The 18,935-nt window shown below is 38.9% G+C and overlaps 1 protein-coding gene across 15 annotated transcripts in view; it reads left to right on the top strand.

Moving 5' to 3' along the window:
- TENM3 (teneurin transmembrane protein 3) overlaps window positions 1-18,935 on the top strand; it is a 2,266,571-nt gene that overhangs the window by 2,123,966 nt on the left and 123,670 nt on the right. For all 15 annotated transcript variants that reach the window (XM_030563289.1, XM_030563287.1, XM_030563282.1 and 12 more), the window contains 5 exons: window positions 4,681-4,895; window positions 15,558-15,768; window positions 16,281-16,382; window positions 16,559-16,753; window positions 18,188-18,388. In XM_030563289.1, coding sequence (XP_030419149.1) covers window positions 4,681-4,895; window positions 15,558-15,768; window positions 16,281-16,382; window positions 16,559-16,753; window positions 18,188-18,388 — 924 coding nt within the window. The remainder of the gene's footprint in view (window positions 1-4,680; window positions 4,896-15,557; window positions 15,769-16,280; window positions 16,383-16,558; window positions 16,754-18,187; window positions 18,389-18,935) is intronic.

Raw genomic sequence — 18,935 nt, 5'->3', positions numbered from 1 at the left:
GGTGCATTACAAACAATTCACAATCCTGCACAAAGACACATGTGAGAAAGGTAGATACAGTATTCATTTGACATATAGGTGAAAGAAGGCATGGAGAGGTTACGTAACACAGTAATTGTCAGAGCTGAGAATGCAATATAAGAGTCCTAGCTTTAATTGTTTTGCTCTAAGAATTGGGCACATTCCTTGCCATATGCTGGTGGGCATCATTTTATGTGTGTAATAGAAAACTACACAAAGCAAAAATAACTTGAAATTGTTTCTGCTTTCTTGATTATAAAATGAAGAAAATGTATTTTTTTTAATTTTAACTCATTTCTCTTAATGTACCATTTCCACTCAGAAATCATATTTAAAGTTGTATGCAACAAGATATTAGAAAATTTGAAATCAGCTAAAAAATTATATGTGAATTAAAATACGTTATAGTTACTGTAACTGGCATGCATCTATATTGAGCTTTTATTGGTATTGTTTACAGTACTTCATGTTAATGAAATGTAATAGTTTCTTAATTAGATGCTATATTGATTTTTCTAGAAAGGTACATTTGCAAGGATAGTTTTGATTTCACTTGGGTGTGATGTCTGTGGAGTTTACCAGCAGCGTTAAGTTATGACATGTGGTTATTTGTAGAAGGCTGTACAGTGTCATCTCAGACGTTTCCTAGTAGGTGGTATGAATCCAAGGTTATGTCACGGAACTGGCAGATGTACTATTGATTGGTTATAAATCTAACCTTGCTTCCCAGTATTCTAATTAGTATTGCCTATGAAAGACTTGGAATTATATTATCAGTTACACTCCACAACAGTCACTATTAGTCTCTTAATGTTTTGCTTCATTTTATTCTGCATTGTGGACATATATTTTAAGCAATTCTTTCCTAGATTAGCCAGAGTGTTAGGTATTTGGAAAATATTCTAATAGTATTTTTTGAATTCATGTAAATTTGAAAAGTCGTCTGACAATACATATGATTCATTTTTCTTGTGTAAATACTTAGTAGAGCCTACTAAATATTTATTTAGTTGAGATTTTTGTACAACATAATCTTAAGAATTAGAAATAGAATTTACCAAAATATATATATATATATATATATATATATATATATATATATATATATATATATATATATATATATATATATATATATATATATATATATATATATATATGAGGGAATTCGGGGAGACTGGAAGAGAAGAATTTCCAGGTATTCTCAGGTGTTTACATATTCTGAATTTCTGTCACTCTGAATTATGTAAAAGAACATGATGTATATTTTAAATATTTTGAAATGAGACATTACGGTCTAATCCCCATCTGCAGATGATAACTTCATCTATTTTAAAACGTTACATCAAGAATCTTTCTATGCCTATTAAGAAACAATAGGAAATTCAGAGAACCATATAGAAGCCCCATTCCTGGGGAGGGAAGTGAGTAGAGTCAATAATGATTGAGAGAGGGATTTGATTAGTGTGGAGCGAGAGGGATGTGGCTAGTGGGTGCAATTGATTCCTATTTTTTGGTGGAGTAAATGGGTAGAGTTATCTGCTAGATGGAATTGGATTGCTAAAATGTGGAAACTTCAGAAATGGTGGGCAGGACATCTGATAAAGTGGGTCTGTAAAAAGCTTGCTCGTTCATCTTATATTTCAGTCTTCACAGGAGATTGTTGATATTCTCAAAGTAGTCATTGTGAAAGTTGCTGATCAGTTCTGCAAATAAGTGCTTATTATTTAGTGATTACCAGACATCAGTGTGTGAATTTATAAGACTCAACATGCCTAAAGTTGGAGGAAGTGGTAGGAACCAAGCAGTTAAATGTGTTGGAGTAGGATGTATGTGTTGTCAAAAATTGCTAAGTAGAAGGATAGAGAGGTTCATTCTTGGCCTCATTAGTTTATAAATAGGTATATCTGGATTCTTTCAGATCAGATGTTCCACAGTCTCTTAAAGTTGAAAAACAGAACATCAATTGGTTTGATCATCCTGCAGGTTAAACATTTTCAGTGACATCACCGCCACTGAAACATAGCTATGTAAGTCCTTGTTCTACACCTTTTGGTAGTGCTTCAACATCTCCTTAATTCAGGAGCAATCTCTATTCGTTGTTGACACCCACAAATTCTTGATACAATGGCCAATGAGTTGCCATTTCTGCTTTTGCATCTGTTGTCTAGGGCCTCTTTGGTCTCTGGTGTCTACCATGCTTCTGTACTCAGAGCTCTAGTGTCTAGTGCCGAGATGCTGTTGTGTGCCTCAGTAACATCTCCTTTGAACTTTCTAAAGTCCGGTACTGGCTATTTTGATATCAAGTGCTTTGGCTGAAAGTTTATGCACTTCAGCATCAGATCCCTCTATGCTGTGTCATATCAATGCCAACCAGGTATAGTGGTATTCAGTTCATGGACACTAGCAAGTCAGTCTTTGACTTCTCACACCACTTAGTTCTTTAGCCATAGGTCAAGTTCCTGCAGCATCAGCTCTGTCTCCATCACTCTTTCTGTTGGCTTTGTCAACCTCTACCTTCCTGGTTCCAAGTGGTGGGAATCTTCCCCTGTTTCTCCCTTCATGCCTTACCTGTACTATGCCTTCACATGGTTGGTCTTGTGAGCCAGATCTCATCCTTTCCTCAGAAAAATCCACAGGAGGGAAGCCAGGAGAGAGGAAATGTCTGAGCAAGATTCCCCTTGCAGTTTTCCCCGCATAGATCCATAGAAGAGGCAAGAATTCCTTTTCTCCTCTTAGGGTATGTCTACACTACCCGCCAGATCGGCGTGTAGTGAACGATCTATCGGGGATCGATTTATCGCATGTAGTGTAGACGCGATAAATCGATCCTCGGTCGCTCTCATGTCGACTGCTGAACTCCAGCTCGGCAAGAGGCAGAAGCAAAGTCGACAGGGGAGCCGCAGCAATCAACCTCGTGCCGTGAGGACGGGCGGTAAGTCAAACTAAGATACATCGACTTTAGCTATGTTATTCTCATAGCTGAAGTTGCCTATCTTAGGTTGATCCCCTCCCCTTCGCCCCCCCCCCCCCAGTGTAGACCAGACCTTAGAATAGGCAAGAACCAAAAAGTTCTGGAGGCCAGGACCATATGTGAAGAGGCTTCTTTTTGTCGTTCAGCTGACCATTAGAACCACACTGTAGGGTTTCCCCACAGCTTTCAGCATCCTCTCTGCAGAGCATTCCCATGGTGTGGCGTGCCACACTGGATATTTATGCAACTTTCTTTTCATCTTTCTTGCTCTGATTTTATACTTGTTCAGAAGAATCTGCAGCATTGAGGGAGGGGGATAAGGGTGTCATGATTGTGGCTGACATTTGTCTTTGTCTTTTAAATCCTTTCTTTGTTGAACTAGTAGTAGGAATAGTGATATGCCGAAGGGCCTTAGGGGTTGAGACTGTATTGTGCTAGGCACTGTACAGTCACAGAAAAGAATGCGTTTTTATTTGTGTAATTTGCATTTTTAAAAAATGTTTAAAACTTAAAAGTCATAAAACATTTGTTTTGTGTGTTTACTATCATTTACCTTTCCTCACTTTATTTCTATATATCATGTACATGATTTTGATGTTTGTGAAAAGTACTTTATTAAGTGTGCAGTAAGCAGAGAGCACGTTTGTGCCATAAAGAACACAATAGATATAGAAACAAAAGGCTAGGAACCAGGGACTACTAAATTCTAATCCTAGTTCTAACAGTAGCATTTTCTGTGACTTTGAGTAAGTCATTCAACCTCTCTGCCTCATGTTAAACAGCACTCTATAATTGTCTATTTCTCAAGGTGCTTTGAAAAATTAATTAGTTAATAGGACAACTCCAGTTAACTTCAGTGGGAGTTGAGGGCACTCAGTATCCTACTGGATTTGGTGCATGCTTTGGAAAGTGCCCTAAAGCAGAAAATAGGGTGGGGATGGGGTGGGGTGGACTATTTGAACCAAATTTCCAGGTTAAAGCGTATCCATAGTTTAGTGTAATATTGGTCAAGGCATGAACCTATCTCTGTAAAGGACTGAACAATATCCCTGTTCTTAACTCTGTGGGGAGTTGAATTTGAATTTTTTGACTGTTCCATCCATAATTTAAACAGGGAAAGGGTCTGTTTGTATTCGTTCAACTGAATTGACTTTGTAAAATACTTTAGAGAATGTTAGTGTTGTCGAAATGGAATGCTGTGTTTCATTTAGTGAAAATTGCACTTATCAATTCTGCTGATTGTTTTTGTTGTTTACATGAGCATCGCTTTGAAAAGCTGTATAATCCATTTCCCCTTAATTTACACTTTATAGTGTGACTGTATGTTTATTAGGACTGATAAACACCATAGTTAAACCTCCTTAAGAAGTAACAAGACACATACTTTGCAAAATAATTATGTTCATAATAATCAAGACTGAGGGATGATCCTAAAACAGTTTCTTTAATAGACATACCTCAGGTAAATCATTGCCTTCTGACTTGGAAGGTATTTGTGTGAAATCTTTGTTTTGTTAGATCCACTTGAGTGAATTCCTCAGGATCTTTAATATCCTCAGAAAGATTCTCAAGTAACATTTCATCTGAGAGGAGTTTAAATATTTCACAGCTTATTTAAAAGAAGACTGAGAGCAAAAAGTAGGTATTAATGTTTGATCTCTTAATATTTTTTTTAACCTTTTTAGTAAAATTAGGGGGATTTGCACAAGAAAACAACACTATAGATTCTGGAGAACTCGATATAGGCCGAAGAGCAATACAAGAGGTTCCTCCAGGGATCTTCTGGAGATCACAGCTCTTCATTGATCAGCCACAGTTTCTAAAATTCAATATCTCTCTTCAGAAAGATGCATTGATTGGAGTATATGGCCGAAAAGGCTTACCCCCATCACATACCCAGGTAAGAGCTGCTTTCATGAAAAGCAAGATATAATACTGAAAACTGCCAATTTGCATCTTTTTAAGAGCTGTGTTTCTCAGGATTGCAGCCTTTCCTTTTTCCTACTTTTTATTGTTACTTTCTATTTTATATATTGATCTTTCACTATATGAAAAATATATCGTCATTCTAATGCAAGTGCAGTTTTAAAAGATATTCTGGAATTTAAAATCTGCAGTGTGGGGGAAACTTTTGCTTTATGATCAAATCTGATTGTTTTCAGGGATGATGCCTATCATAAAGAGACATTTAATGCAGTTATCTGTGGTCCATGGACATATTTTTAACTTTTAAATAGACTAGTGTATCATGCTATAGTCATGCATTTATTTGTTTTCCTGGGATTGTCTACCAAAAAGCAAAGCTGGCAAAGTTACAAGCAAGTTGAAAAAAATCCTTTTTGATAGAGGTTCAGTTTGTTCTATTAGTGAATGTCACGCTATTTATGGTTTGCTATTTGATTAAAAAATATATTATATTGAAATATGTGTATATGGGATACAGTGAACTAAGATTGTAAGAATCAATTATTACTAGATTTTTCCGGTCTTAAGACTACTCCAGAGTATCCCAGAATACAGTTCTACTTCATCCCTCAAGAGATTTCTTAAGAGCTATTCCATTGTACATTTGGTTGTGCACTTGTATGCAGTAATAAACATACTACATATTTTCATCTAAAGTTATAGGGAAATGTGCAATTTAAGCATGAGTGTGAATAATTCAATTTAATTAATAGTTTTTATGGATGGAGTAGTATGGGAGTGAAAAGGCAATTCCTCTTCACTATATTCAGAGACAATAATTTGGAGTTAACCTTGCTTAAAATCTTATTTAACACCCCAAATGTGAATTTCTTCTATTTCAACCCAATCTCAGTCCAAGTTCTGCTTTCTCATCCATGGCTAACGAAGGATATGTCCATGAAATGACTATTAGCCAAAATGGTCAGGGAGGCAACCCCATGCTCTGGGTGTCCCTAAGTCTCTGACTGCCAAATCCTGGAACTGGACAACGGGATGGATCACTTGACAGTTGTCCTGTTCTGTTCATCCCCTTTGAAATGTCTGGCATTGGCCACTCTCGGAAGACAGAATACTGGGCTAGATGGACCATTCATCCCACCCAGTATGGCCATTCTTACTTATGTCTTATACACTACCAAAGAGGACCTTTTTTCCAGTTTCTTGAAAATTAGCTGTTACCAAGTTCAGAGAGCACTGCAACTTCTTGCAGTTCTAATGCTGGGTGAGAAATTCTGCATCTGTCATGTCCAGACTTCTGAACAAAGCAGATTAATGGACTTGCATTGAAGATCAGCTATTATGCTTGTATTTGGTTTCAATAAAAAAATTAACTTCAAAATTCCTTTTTTGGTTTTATTTTAAAACATATATTTGACTATTTTTTTGCATATCATTGCATTATTTCAGATTATTGCAGATTTCTTTAACTTTGATTTTTAAAAGAAAGATATCCTTAATTACATTATACTGAACTCTTTACCAGGTATGTGGGGTAGTTGTAGCCATGTCAGTCCCAGGATATTAAAGCAATAGGGTGGGTGAGGTAATATATTTTATTGGACCACCAGACCCGAAGAAGTGCTCTGTGTGGCTCAGAATTTCTCTCTCTCACCAATGGAAGCAGGTCCAAGAAAAGATATTGCCTCATGCACCTTGTCTCTCTATTTACCAGGTACTAGTTCATATTCACCTATTATTGGGTAATATGTTGAAATACCCTGTTGAAATGAAAGGGGAGAAAGTTAAGGTTTCTGGAGGTTGTTCGTTGTGAATTTATTTATTTGTGCAATTAAAGTCACCATCTGAACATTACAGTAACTTTGTTAATTTCCTTGGTTTTAAAAAAGGTGAAAAATTAAAGAGATAGTATTTAATGAAAAATACACGTAAGTTTCAGACAAACTCACTTCTAGACTCAGAGGAAGCATGAGAAATTCCATTATGTCCTCTGAAAGCCTGACTCTCTAGCACAAACATGAAAGAGAGCAAACCACTGTTAGATTCCTTTCCAGGGATATAAGCAGTTTTATACACAATCCTTACCTAGTTTATTAGTGGTTGCAGCAGTTAACAGAAGCTCATATATCAGCATAAATAAACACCTAAAGACAGAGAGCCAAGAAATTAGACTTGTTCAGTCAGAAGAATTATTCAACATAAAACTTCCAAGTGAGAATCACCAATTACCAAGCCCTGTTAGTGAAATATGATTGTATTAAGTGGGATCCCACTACCAAATTTATATATGAGCTTTCACAAGATGTCAGGAAAGAATTTAAATCCATCATCACTGAGGGTCATCTTGTATCATGTATGTCCCTCCAGACAGCCTTTGATACTTCAGGTACAGCCTGCAGATTTGTGGCAACCTCAGTTGCAAAGAGGAGATCTTCCTAGCGCCACTCTTCAGGGATCCCTAAAAAAGTTCAAATAACAGTTGAGGGTCACCCATTCAAAGGATTAAGTTGTTAATGCAAAAACAGATAGGGCTTTACGTTCTCTAAAGGACTCGTGCGACACTGAGATCCATGGGAGGGTCTACCCTCTGATACCTAAGCATAAGCACTTTAAGCTATACTCACAAGAGAGGTACTCCTTTTTACCTGCAGCATAGGCAACCTGAACAATCTAGAAAGAGACAAATATTGCACAGAAGGAAGGCATCTGGTTCCACCTCCATTTCTGCTCATCAGTCTCTATCAACATCAAGGCAGCAGATTTGACTGCTTGGTCAGTAACAGAGTGCAAATCCCTTCAGATCTTCCAGTCATATTGTCTCCATCTGTGAATCATTTATTTCATTTCTGTGGTTCTGGAGCACCATCACAATGGATTGATGGGTCCTGAAGATATAGAGATGGGCTATATCATCCAGTTCTGTATCCACCACCACCTCACTCACCTTATCTGTGCCTATTCAGGGACCTCTCTTACAAAGAAGGCTTCATCAAGAGGTGTGGTCACTTCTTATCAGAGCAGTGGAAGAAGTTCCTCAATAGCACAGGGAACACAGTGGATTTTATTCTCATTACTTTCAGATTCCCAGAAAGAAAGGTGATTGATGGCCTATTCTGCACTTTAATTCACAAGCTCAAGTTCAGGGTTGTGACTCTGGCTACTATAATTCCATCCCTACACTGGAACAATTGGTATGTAGCTCTTGACCTTCAGGACATTTTCTTATTGCGATTCATCCACCCCACAGAAGATAACTGACGTTTCAAGTGGGCAATACCACTACCAGTACAGTATGTTACCACTCAACCTGTTGACAGCACCCAGGATTTTCACAAAATGGCTATCAGTAATAGCAGCTCACCTCAAAAAGCTAGGAATCCAAGTTTTCCTTTACCTAGATGACTGGCTCATTCATGCAAGTGGCAACTAACAGACTGCATTCTGCAAACTCTGCATCTGTTTGCCATTTCAGGCCTGAAAGTAAATGAAGAGAAGTAATACTGACTCCAACAAAAAATAGAATCTATTGGAACCATTCTTGACTCCACAAGAACAATGGCTTATCTACCTCCAGAGAGATTCCAAGCCATACTAAACCTACGAAGTCACCTGCGAACTCAGTCCAAGACATCAATGAGAACTTGTTTCAGATATGTGGCTTCCTGCACCTTCCTAAGTCAGCATGCCAGACTTCACTTTCATTTCATGCAGGAGTGGCTGAAGTCTGCATATCAGCCAAGCAAACATCAACTGAGCATGCTAGTTTATGTTACACCACAAGTTCTGTCCTCGTTCTCTCTTCCACTGTCTACAAAGATGTTGATGACAGATGCCTCCACATTAGGACAGGAGGCCCATTTAGATAACCTCCAAACACAAAACATATGGATTCCTCAGGAAGTAAGACTCAACATAAATGTCCTGGAGCTAAGAGCCATTTGTTCAGCATGCTCAGTTTTTCGGCCATGTTTTATCTTTGGGAATTTTGTATCCATCATGAAATTATTCTGAGGGTGGTTCACTTGATAGGGATGCACAGACCATGCTAGCAGACCACCTCAGCAATTTTCAAGTAACCATGAGCAGTCCATAAATGATAGCATAATTCAAGACATATTACTCAGGGGGAAGGAAGATGGAGGAGTCATCCCACCATCTCTCTTTGCCACCAGAGATAACAGGAAGTGTGAACACTTTTGTTCCAGAGGAAATCCAGAGGATACGTTCCTGATTCCATGGTCCTCAAGCTTGCTGTACGCACACACTCCCCCACCTCCAGTCCATTAATCCCCATCTTCTAAGAAAGTGCTTAGGCAGGGCTCAGCCAGAATGATCATGGTTGCTCCTACCTGACCAAGTCAATTCTAGTACTTAGGCTTTAATAATCTCTTTGATACACTTACCTCTCCAGTGAGACCTGATATTGCAGAGATGCAGTCCAGTGCTTGATCCCAACTCATGCTCCCGGCACCTCAAAGCATAGATGCTGGCTTGTTTCCCGGGGTACTTTCAACCCATAGCTCTTGGTAACTTTTACTCTGTGAGAGGAGGTGTCAGGAAATAAATCGGGGAGACACGGCTGTCCGACCGATAGATGGCAGGCACAAACAGGACAACACGAGTGCTTTCACTTACAGCTAAACTTTACTTAGTCTCAAGCACTTACACATCTCTGCAACAGGTTAGTAAAACACCCTCAACCTTTGATAATTACTGAAGCTGAGTGTGGCTCTTGAGTGGCACAGTGGCAGCCTGTCTGCCGGTGGGGAACACAAGATGCATCCAGAGGGAGAGACCAGTCATGAAGAGTCCCCCCCCATCTCAAGCTTTTTTCCCTTATTCATACATTAGTAATAGAATGACATGTCCTTTAAAGAAACCTTGTTAAGTAAGCAGTTGCAATGATCCAGCAAGAGGTTCCTTCTGATTATTGATTAACCAGGCGTGGGTTTTTCCGGAGTTTGCAGCCTTGGGACCCCAGTAGACATTCCTGGGGCATATCCTACTCTTTAAAAATGCATGTATCAGCAATTTCAACACAATTCTTATGAGGAAGGACGCGGGGTCAGGTTGCCCTTTCAGTGGCACCCAAAATCCCCTCCCCTCCTGCCTTGGTCAAGCTAAGATTGCTGAACGGCCAATTTACAGCTTGCTGACTAGGCCACCTTTAACAATAAGCCATAGTGATTTCAAGCACTTTACTGGTTTGCCAAAGTCTCCCGTACAAGCTGACTGACTTCAGCAGAAGGAACCTGCTCATCAGAAGTACAAAATGTCCTGATCCATGGTTGAAAAGCCTAATGGACACATGCTGCTAAATGGAAGAGATTGCATATCTGTTCACAGCAGTACTTCTCACCATCTCAGTTCCAGATATATGGGCCCATCTCCTGATTTGAAAGAACTTTGGACTATCTGTATGCTCATCGAGGGTTCATCTATCTAGCAGCCATCTCAGCTCTTTGCCCTCCAATACAGAGGGCTTCTACATTCTGATGCCCCACAATGGCCAGATTCTTACAAAGGGTAATGGAACTTCTCCTCTGTGGGATCTAAATATTGTCCTCACGGGATTAATGAATCCAGCTCTAGAACCTTTAGGTAAATGTACCCTGTTTCATCTTTCCATTAAAACAGTCTTGATGGTAGCAATAATATCAACCAGAATAGGTGGGGAGATATAAGTCTTCTTGGCAGGACTCCTGTACACAGTTTTTCATAAGGACAGGGTGTCATTGAGAGCTCACCCAAAATGTCTTTTTGTACAGACAAAATTAAGCTATTTAGAGTATCCCCTATATTATTCATATCCTGTAAAGACAGTGTTAAAGGACAGGCCATTTCAATGCTAGGACTCTTTTGGCCTGTATCAAACTTTGTTATGAATTAGCTAATGTAATCCCACTGTAGCAGGGTGGTTACCCTGCTCCTGTCCTGAAGGGCTTAAAACAGCCCTGGAGGCTGCTAAATTGGGCTGATTGGGGCGTGGCCCAGCTGCAGCCACTTCCCAATCAGGCCACAGCTGGCCTGTGTAAAAAGGCTGTGAGCCAGGAGCCCAAACAGTCTCCCTCTGCCTGTAGAGGGAGAAGGGCCTGGCTGCAGGGAGCTGGAGACAGGGTACCTGAGTGGAGCAGGGCTGGGGAAAGGCAGAGGAACTGGGGAGCTCCAGCCTAGAAAACCCCAGGCTGTGGCCTAGCGTAAGGCCAACAGGTACTGGGGCTTGCTGAGAGCAGCCCAGGGATAGGCCAAGGCAGCAGGTCCAAACCCAACCTTGCTAGTGATGAGTGGCTGATACTGCAGCCTGCCTCAGGGCATGGGGGCTAGACAATGACTGGCAGTAGCTTTATCCTGAGGTAAGGTGGGACTAGTGGGTGGAGGTTCCCCAGGGAGGAGAGACCCTAAGACTGAGGGGATTACTGCTAGGGAATAAGTACAAGGGCACTGGGTTCAGGAGGGACACAGAGGCCAGAGGACAGATGGATCACCAGCCTGCAGAGGACACTCCGGCGCTGAATCGAGCTAATTCCCTGAGAGACCAGCAGGAGGTGCCGCAGGGATGAGTCTGCTCCTCTACACCACCTATAAGAATCGCATTTCATTTGATGAGGGCATAAGCAATCTCTGTTGCTTTCTTGAGAAATGTTCCCATTCTGTACATTTGTAGCGAAGCTATGTGGTCTTCAATACATACGTTTACCTAGCACTACTCTGTCATGCTAATTTTGGCAGGCCTGTCCTACAATAATTGTTTAGCTAGACTCTTAGCACCCATCTAGGTCACTGCTTGTGAGACACTAAAGGTGAAATATATATATGGGCAAGCACTCTAAGAAGAAGAAATGGTTACATACCCTCCAGTGTGATTCTTCAAGCTATGTTGTCCATATATTTATTCTTTAACCCTCACGTTCCCTCCCCCACCCCAATACCTACTACTAACATCAAGATTCTCTATGGCAAAAGAAATTAAGGGTGGTTGTGGTTGTAGCTCCCATTATACCCTTGGTTGGAGGTACGAGAATACTGTTGGCCAAAACAATCCAGACTAAAAAGTGCAATGCACGAACAGTGGAATAAATATCTGGGCAACACCAGTGCTAGAGTCCTAAAAAAAAAAAAAAAAAAAGGAGGGAGGCAGAAATACACTTCTGATACTTTGTACTATCGCTCAGAAGCAATCATCAGTGATAGTACTGTAAGTATCAGAATGCCCATTCTGGCTCCCAAAAAAGTACCAGAACAGCATTCAAGAGCATTCTGGCATGATTCAACACTTGGACAATACACCTCGAAGAACCATAGTTTCTGAGGGTAACTAACTCTTGCTTATGTGACATAGTATCTAACAAATATTTCAATATAACATAATTAGGAACAGTGGTTTTTCAGGCAGTATTTCTGTTTTTTACTTTAGGCACCCAAGTTTCAGAATGATGACCTCAGTGCTTACTAATATGTGTGTGTCATAGAGGAGCACTAGATATATAGTTCTCTGTTTCTGGGGAATTATAAATAAGTCAACCAGAAATAATTGACAGTAGCTGTCCATTCAAATCCAATCAATGCTAGTCTAAAAGTCTTTGTGACACTTTCTAAAAATGTCAGTTTCATTGCAACCAGAGAATCAATATGTTTTTATTTAAGGAGACTTTAAGAATAACAAAGGACTTTGGTGGCTTAAAGCAAAACTGAATGTGGAGGGGTAGATCATCCCATTTATACTCAGTGAAGCTAATTAATTTATCCTCACAGGAGGAAAACAAAATGAAAGTATTTTTAGTACATAAAGGTCATTGTTTTTCCACTCTATGCCCTTTCACAACCCCACTCCTAAATTTATGAAGCAGTCTTTATAGGATTTAACACACATTACTCCTGTTTGCTGGGGATGGAATGAATGGTGACATCCATATGCATGGCTTTTAAAAATTCAACCTCAGAAATACTATCCATATAATAACATAAATCTTTATTATGTTATAGTTCTAAAATGATTAATTATACTATGCCTGTCAGCTATCAGTATACTCTTTGGGGTCAATTAAGTAGTACAATCTCTAAATCCCAGATAAAAAATGTGTTCTTAACTGAGATTCTCCTACAACAAGAAGTGTCCTTCTGAAGCAATTTGAAAAACAATTCATATTGTCCATAAATAACCAGCTAAAACTCAGAATGGAGATCTTTTTCTTTCTTCTTTCAGTGATATTAGGTATTGTGATCAGATAGAAGGGTTTGTGAGGACTTGAGGGGGAAAAGAGACAGTTTTTGTATCTTTCATGAATTAAGATAAATATTTAATTCTCTGACAAATGAGAACATTGAATGGTTTTCATGTGGGATTGCTTGAACATTCAAGGTGACACCGTATCAAGGTACTAGCTTCTGCCCATACTAATCATGTTAATTTCTACTATGGTTGTTGAGACATAGCTGAAAGGAAATTGGCTCAGGTATTGGTAAAGGCATATGATCTATGCATTTCTTTTACATTTTGAATGGTATTGAGATAATTCAGATTTATTGCAGAGCAACATTATTAGAATATCATGTGTTTTTAACAACCAAGGAGAGTTTCAGGAGAAGAGGATTCCAGTGCTTAGATCCTGTCCAGAGATGAAGACTATCCTGTTTTATGCCATACTAGGAGCTGTTTCAAAAGGTCATAAGTCAGTACATAAAACCACCGATTCTCCAGTCCCAGTAACTGACTTTATCACAACTTAGGAAAATAGTGGTTTCATACACTGGCCTTTACCTAGATAGACCTTGAATGAAATACCATTTGAGTGATATCTCAAATATGTGGTAAGATAGAAGGTTTGTATATAGTAGTTCACCTCACACAATAGACACATCAGAGTAAAAATGAAACTGGACTGAATGTGGAAACCACGTTACTCTTGATTGTAGGAAACAGTGATCCTTAAAGTTAATAGGTGGTAACTCTTTGTTATATAATGTAATCTTTACTTGACAAATGCAGCAAAGAAATCTTTAGTGATTTGGTGCCAGATCCTCAGGCAGTATAAACTTTCAGTGTAGGTCAATTGACTAGATGAAGCTATACCAATTTACACCAGCTGAAGATCTGACCCAGGGTTCTCCTCTGAATGTGCAGAGTTGACTAAATACATGGAGTAGAACTGGAAGGGACCCCAATGGGTCATCGAGTCCAGCCTCCTCCCTTCACTAGCAGGACCAAGTACTGATTTTGCCCCAGATCCCTAAGTGGCCCCCTCAAGGATTGAACTCGCAACCCAAACAGCTACCATTAGTGCTAACAGGCATTTTGTGGATAGACTCTTATATGTGGATTTAAGATGATAAACTTCTTTGTCTCCCATGCTTGTGGCAAATCAGATGTTATGTTTTCCCACCCCACTCTCCAAATGTAGTTGTTGCTATTAATAAAACAAATTATAAAATGTTATGATAGCTTTTGAAGAGAGTTTTAATCTGAACTACAGTGTTTTCTGTCACTGCTTTCTGCATTTTTAATCTGTTATACTTTGCATTTGGTATTTGGTTTACTTTGTACAAAAGAAATGTAAGGCCATATTTTCTGCTGTAGTATCTCTATTGAAGTCAGTGGAATTACACCAGCAGAGAACTTACCTTGGATTGTGAAACAAAAGAAGAAACAAAGGGTAATGGATTGGGGTGGAATATTCTTATTAATTAATTTATATGGCAGTCAATATGGAATGAGTGTTTCACCTGCAGATGGCCAGCTCACATCTTCAGATTATGTCTGCAAACTAACCTCGTCTGACTTTTGTTCTGCAAATTAATGTTAAATGAATTGGTGGTCAGGTGTCAATATCAGAAGAAAGCACCACCATGACAATTGGCATTACTTGGCATTCTCCTTAGAAATCTCAGCAAGAGAGGTGAAAGAATGGACAAACACTGAAGGCTTGTCTACATAGCTCTGCAGTTTGGACTATGGTAGGGTGAGACATGTAGCACACACTAGCATGTTGCGCTGTACCTCCCCCATGTGGATGCTGCAGTTGTAAACTAAAAGGTACTTCATTTGCATTAACATGGTCCTTTAGTTCAGGGGTTCTCAAACTGGAAGTCGGGATCCCTCAGGGGTTGCAAGATTATTACATGGTGGGTCCTGAGCTGTCAGCCTCCAGCCCAAACCCTGCTTTGCCTCCAGCATTTGTAATAGTATTAAATATAAAAAATGAGGTTTTAATTTATTGGGGAGAGGGTTCACACTCAGAGGCTTGCTATGTGAAAGGAGTCACCAGAACAAAAGTTTGAGAACCACTGGTTTAGTTCATGCCAGCAAGCATCTACCTGGGGGAGTTACAACGCCACATGCTAGTGCATGTTTCAGTTCACACCCCCATAGTCGAATTATGGAGCCACGTAGACATAGCCTGAGATCTTATCTCCTCTGTTCTAGAAGGGATCTCTCCAGGTCAAGCTGAAAGCATATTACATTATATTGTGGGAAAGCTTGCACTGCCACTCTCTGTACTATTTGTTCTGTGAAGGAATATGGAACTGCAGTCTCTGGGGCTGGCACATTTCATAACTGCTAAATTATAGAAAAAATATGAAAATGGTAACTAAAAAGAAGAATAAGTGAATAATAAACCCTTTGCACATTCCTCCCTTGTAGTATGACTTTGTGGAACTCCTCGATGGTAGCAGGTTGATCGCAAGAGAACAGCGCAACCTACTTGAGTCAGAGAGAGCAGGCCGACAGACAAGGTCTATCAGTCTCCATGAGGCTGGTTTTATCCAGTATTTGGATTCTGGAATCTGGCATCTGGCTTTTTATAATGATGGGAAAAATGCAGAGCAGGTGTCTTTTAATACCATTGTTATAGGTAAGCACAATCTTCAAAGTTTTCACCAAAAGCTGCAATCTAAGCATTCTGTTAAAAATAGAGATGAGTTTTCAGAGTTAAATACTCTGGGTTGTTTTCATGAATGTTGAATTTATTATGTTTTCTTCATTACATAACAAAAGATATAGAAATGTATTTCAATTGTTTAGTAATTGAAGTATGAAAGCCTCCCATAATGTATAGTTCACAAAGGAAGATGCTTTTTTGAAATGGCTGTATTATGAGCATAAAGTAACTATCATTTTACTGTTTAAATCTTGAGCTACTTGTTATAACAGAATGTAATAGGATACCACAAGCATTAATTACAGGAAATTAGCCACTATTTACTTTCATACAATCACTAAACAAAGTGACATACATGCTTCTGCAAGTACCTTAATTTGCTGTCAGTCATTAGTGGTTTAGAATTAGAGGATAGACACCTTCTGTTCTAGTTTAGTACTATGGTGGGAGTCTCTATGAATTTTTTTCCTTATTCTTTTTTTCAGAGTCTGTAGTGGAATGCCCCCGAAATTGCCATGGAAACGGAGAGTGTGTTTCTGGATCATGCCATTGTTTTCCTGGATTTCTGGGCCCTGATTGTTCAAGAGGTATCTGAACCGAATTCTTTTCTTAAGTTAAAATAAACTGCATAAAGACAAGTCATTACTAATCTACCAAGGAAAAGAAACTGGCATGCAACTTGTTACATACATGTTCCTCTTTTTTTCCCAAAGCTTGCTTGAAAAGAGTTTTGTTAATTCTTCTGTCATGTTTTATTTCACAGCAGCCTGCCCAGTATTGTGTAGTGGCAATGGGCAGTATTCCAAAGGGCGCTGTCTCTGTTTCAGCGGTTGGAAGGGTACAGAGTGTGATGTGCCTACCACCCAGTGTATTGATCCTCAATGTGGGGGCCGTGGGATCTGTATCATGGGCTCTTGTGCATGCAACTCTGGGTACAAAGGAGAAGACTGTGAAGAAGGTAAAGAAGTAAATATTTACCCAAGCATCTACAGTAATGTTTCTAAAATGTCCAGTTACAACCTAGTGGGTCAGATTTTTCAGCTGGTATAAGTCAGCATAGCACTATTGATTTCACTGGAGCCATGTCAATTTGCACCAAATGAAAATCTGGCCCAGTAAAGCCATGTGCTGGCAAATTGTTCACCTTATATCAAGCATTCTAAAACATCCTGTTTGCTAGATATTTTGCTTTGAGCAGGTTTTGTCTAATAATTTCAGCATGTTAAAAATAGGTTTATTTTATCTGTCTGACATCAGCTAAGAGAAAACACAAGAAAAGATGATTGTTAGAACACAGAAGGACATAGTGATTTTTTTCACATTGTAGAAGAAATTGTTACTCTATTGCGTATGGTCTTTCCCACCAACATTTTGATAAAGACTTACAGTTGAAAATGCTCATTCAAATGCATCACACTGAAAAATTATGCAATTTTTTTTGGTATTTTAGAGATGCATGTGTATTCATTCTGGTGTGCTGTAAAATGGAGTTCATTTTCTATTTATTTTTTTAGGAGAAAAAAGCACCATTTCCCTTCCTCAATCAAATAGATTTTATTGATCTCTACATACAAAGTAATGCAATTAAGTCTCTGGAATTAAATTTTCAGATCATTGACCCTACAAGTGTAAAGTTTTATTGAGTCAAATTAAATCTCGTCATCTAAAGCACATTAAAGTGAATTAAGAAGGACAGAGAATACCCAACTCATTTATTTCTCAGACAGGTTGAGGGTCCTATAGAGCTGTCAGAACTCAGTAGTAGTGGATTAGGTCAGTTGATACTGCTTGTTATAGAGAATACAAGATTTTGTTACTCTGTGATTAGGAGAACAGAGAGCAAAAGCCTGAAAACTCAAGTGAATCTTGGTGTAATTCAGGAAAATTACAAATCCTTGCAAGAGTCTCAGTTACATCAATGACTTTGAGGTTTATGTCTGTTATCCCCAGGATGTCATTAAACCAGTTACACATGTGTACATGGATCCTTACAATTACTTTTGATCATCTAATGTACTACAAAGAAAATTACCAATATGCTAGCAAAAATGGATTAGAAGTTGCACTCTATTAGTTTATATTGATTTTTTTTTAGTTATTTGATCAGATAGCGCTTGTTATCTTGTGATTAAAGCAAGTGGGCTAGGAGCCACCTTAGGACTCGTGAGTTCTACTCTCTGTTCTTCCACTGATTCGGTACGTAACATTGTGATTTGCCTCATCGCCTCGTATCTCAGTTTACTGATTGTTGTTAAATGAGTGTAGTACTGTTTACCTCACAGGAGTTTTTTTAACTAATTCAGAAAGTGCTTAAAATCATCGGATGATAATAATTGCTATTGTAATTGTTAATAACAACATATTAAAGATTATCTTTTTCTTTTTTCTCCAGCTGATTGCTTAGACCCAGCCTGTTCCAGTCATGGTGTGTGTATCCATGGAGAGTGCCACTGTAATCCAGGATGGGGTGGTAGCAACTGTGAAATACTGAAGACAATGTGTCCAGACCAGTGCTCTGGTCATGGGACGTACCTTCAAGAAAGTGGTACCTGCACTTGTGACCCTAATTGGACAGGTGCAGATTGCTCAAATGGTAAGGATTAAAAACATTCCTTATGTGTAAAGCTCTAATATATTTTAAATTAATACATAATCTTTCATTATTGTGTAAGAACCTGATCCAGCTGCCATTGAAGCTAAGTCTTTCTATAGACTGTAGTGGGAGCAGGATTAGGCCATAAATCATGAGTGAAACATTCAGAACAAATGACCATGTGTAAATATTTGAAAATCAAACACTTTCTTCACTCAAAAAATGAACGCATTTTTTGCTGGCGGTTCAAAGAAAAGAACAAAATGTTATATGTACTTTCTGAATTTAAGATCTATACTGAGATATTCATCTACATATTTAGAACTGTGTTAATGACGCATCCGGAAATATTTCCATTTGAAAAATCTATTTTTAGCTCCTTGGAGGGGCCAATCCTGTAGTTCTTGTTCAGGCAAAACTCCAACTGAAGTTATTGGAAATTTTGCCTGAATAAGGACTGCATGAATGGGCCAACAGTTCTAACAGATAAAGCTTTCTTCAAGGGCAAAACTTAGCACATTTAAGGCCAGTTGCTTATTTTTGGATA

Source organism: Gopherus evgoodei, chromosome 5, assembly GCF_007399415.2.
Source record: "Gopherus evgoodei ecotype Sinaloan lineage chromosome 5, rGopEvg1_v1.p, whole genome shotgun sequence".
In the NCBI taxonomy this organism is placed as follows: domain Eukaryota; kingdom Metazoa; phylum Chordata; order Testudines; family Testudinidae; genus Gopherus; species Gopherus evgoodei.
The sequence above is the reverse complement of the archived record's forward strand: the minus strand, read 5'-3'. Positions and strand labels throughout refer to the sequence as shown.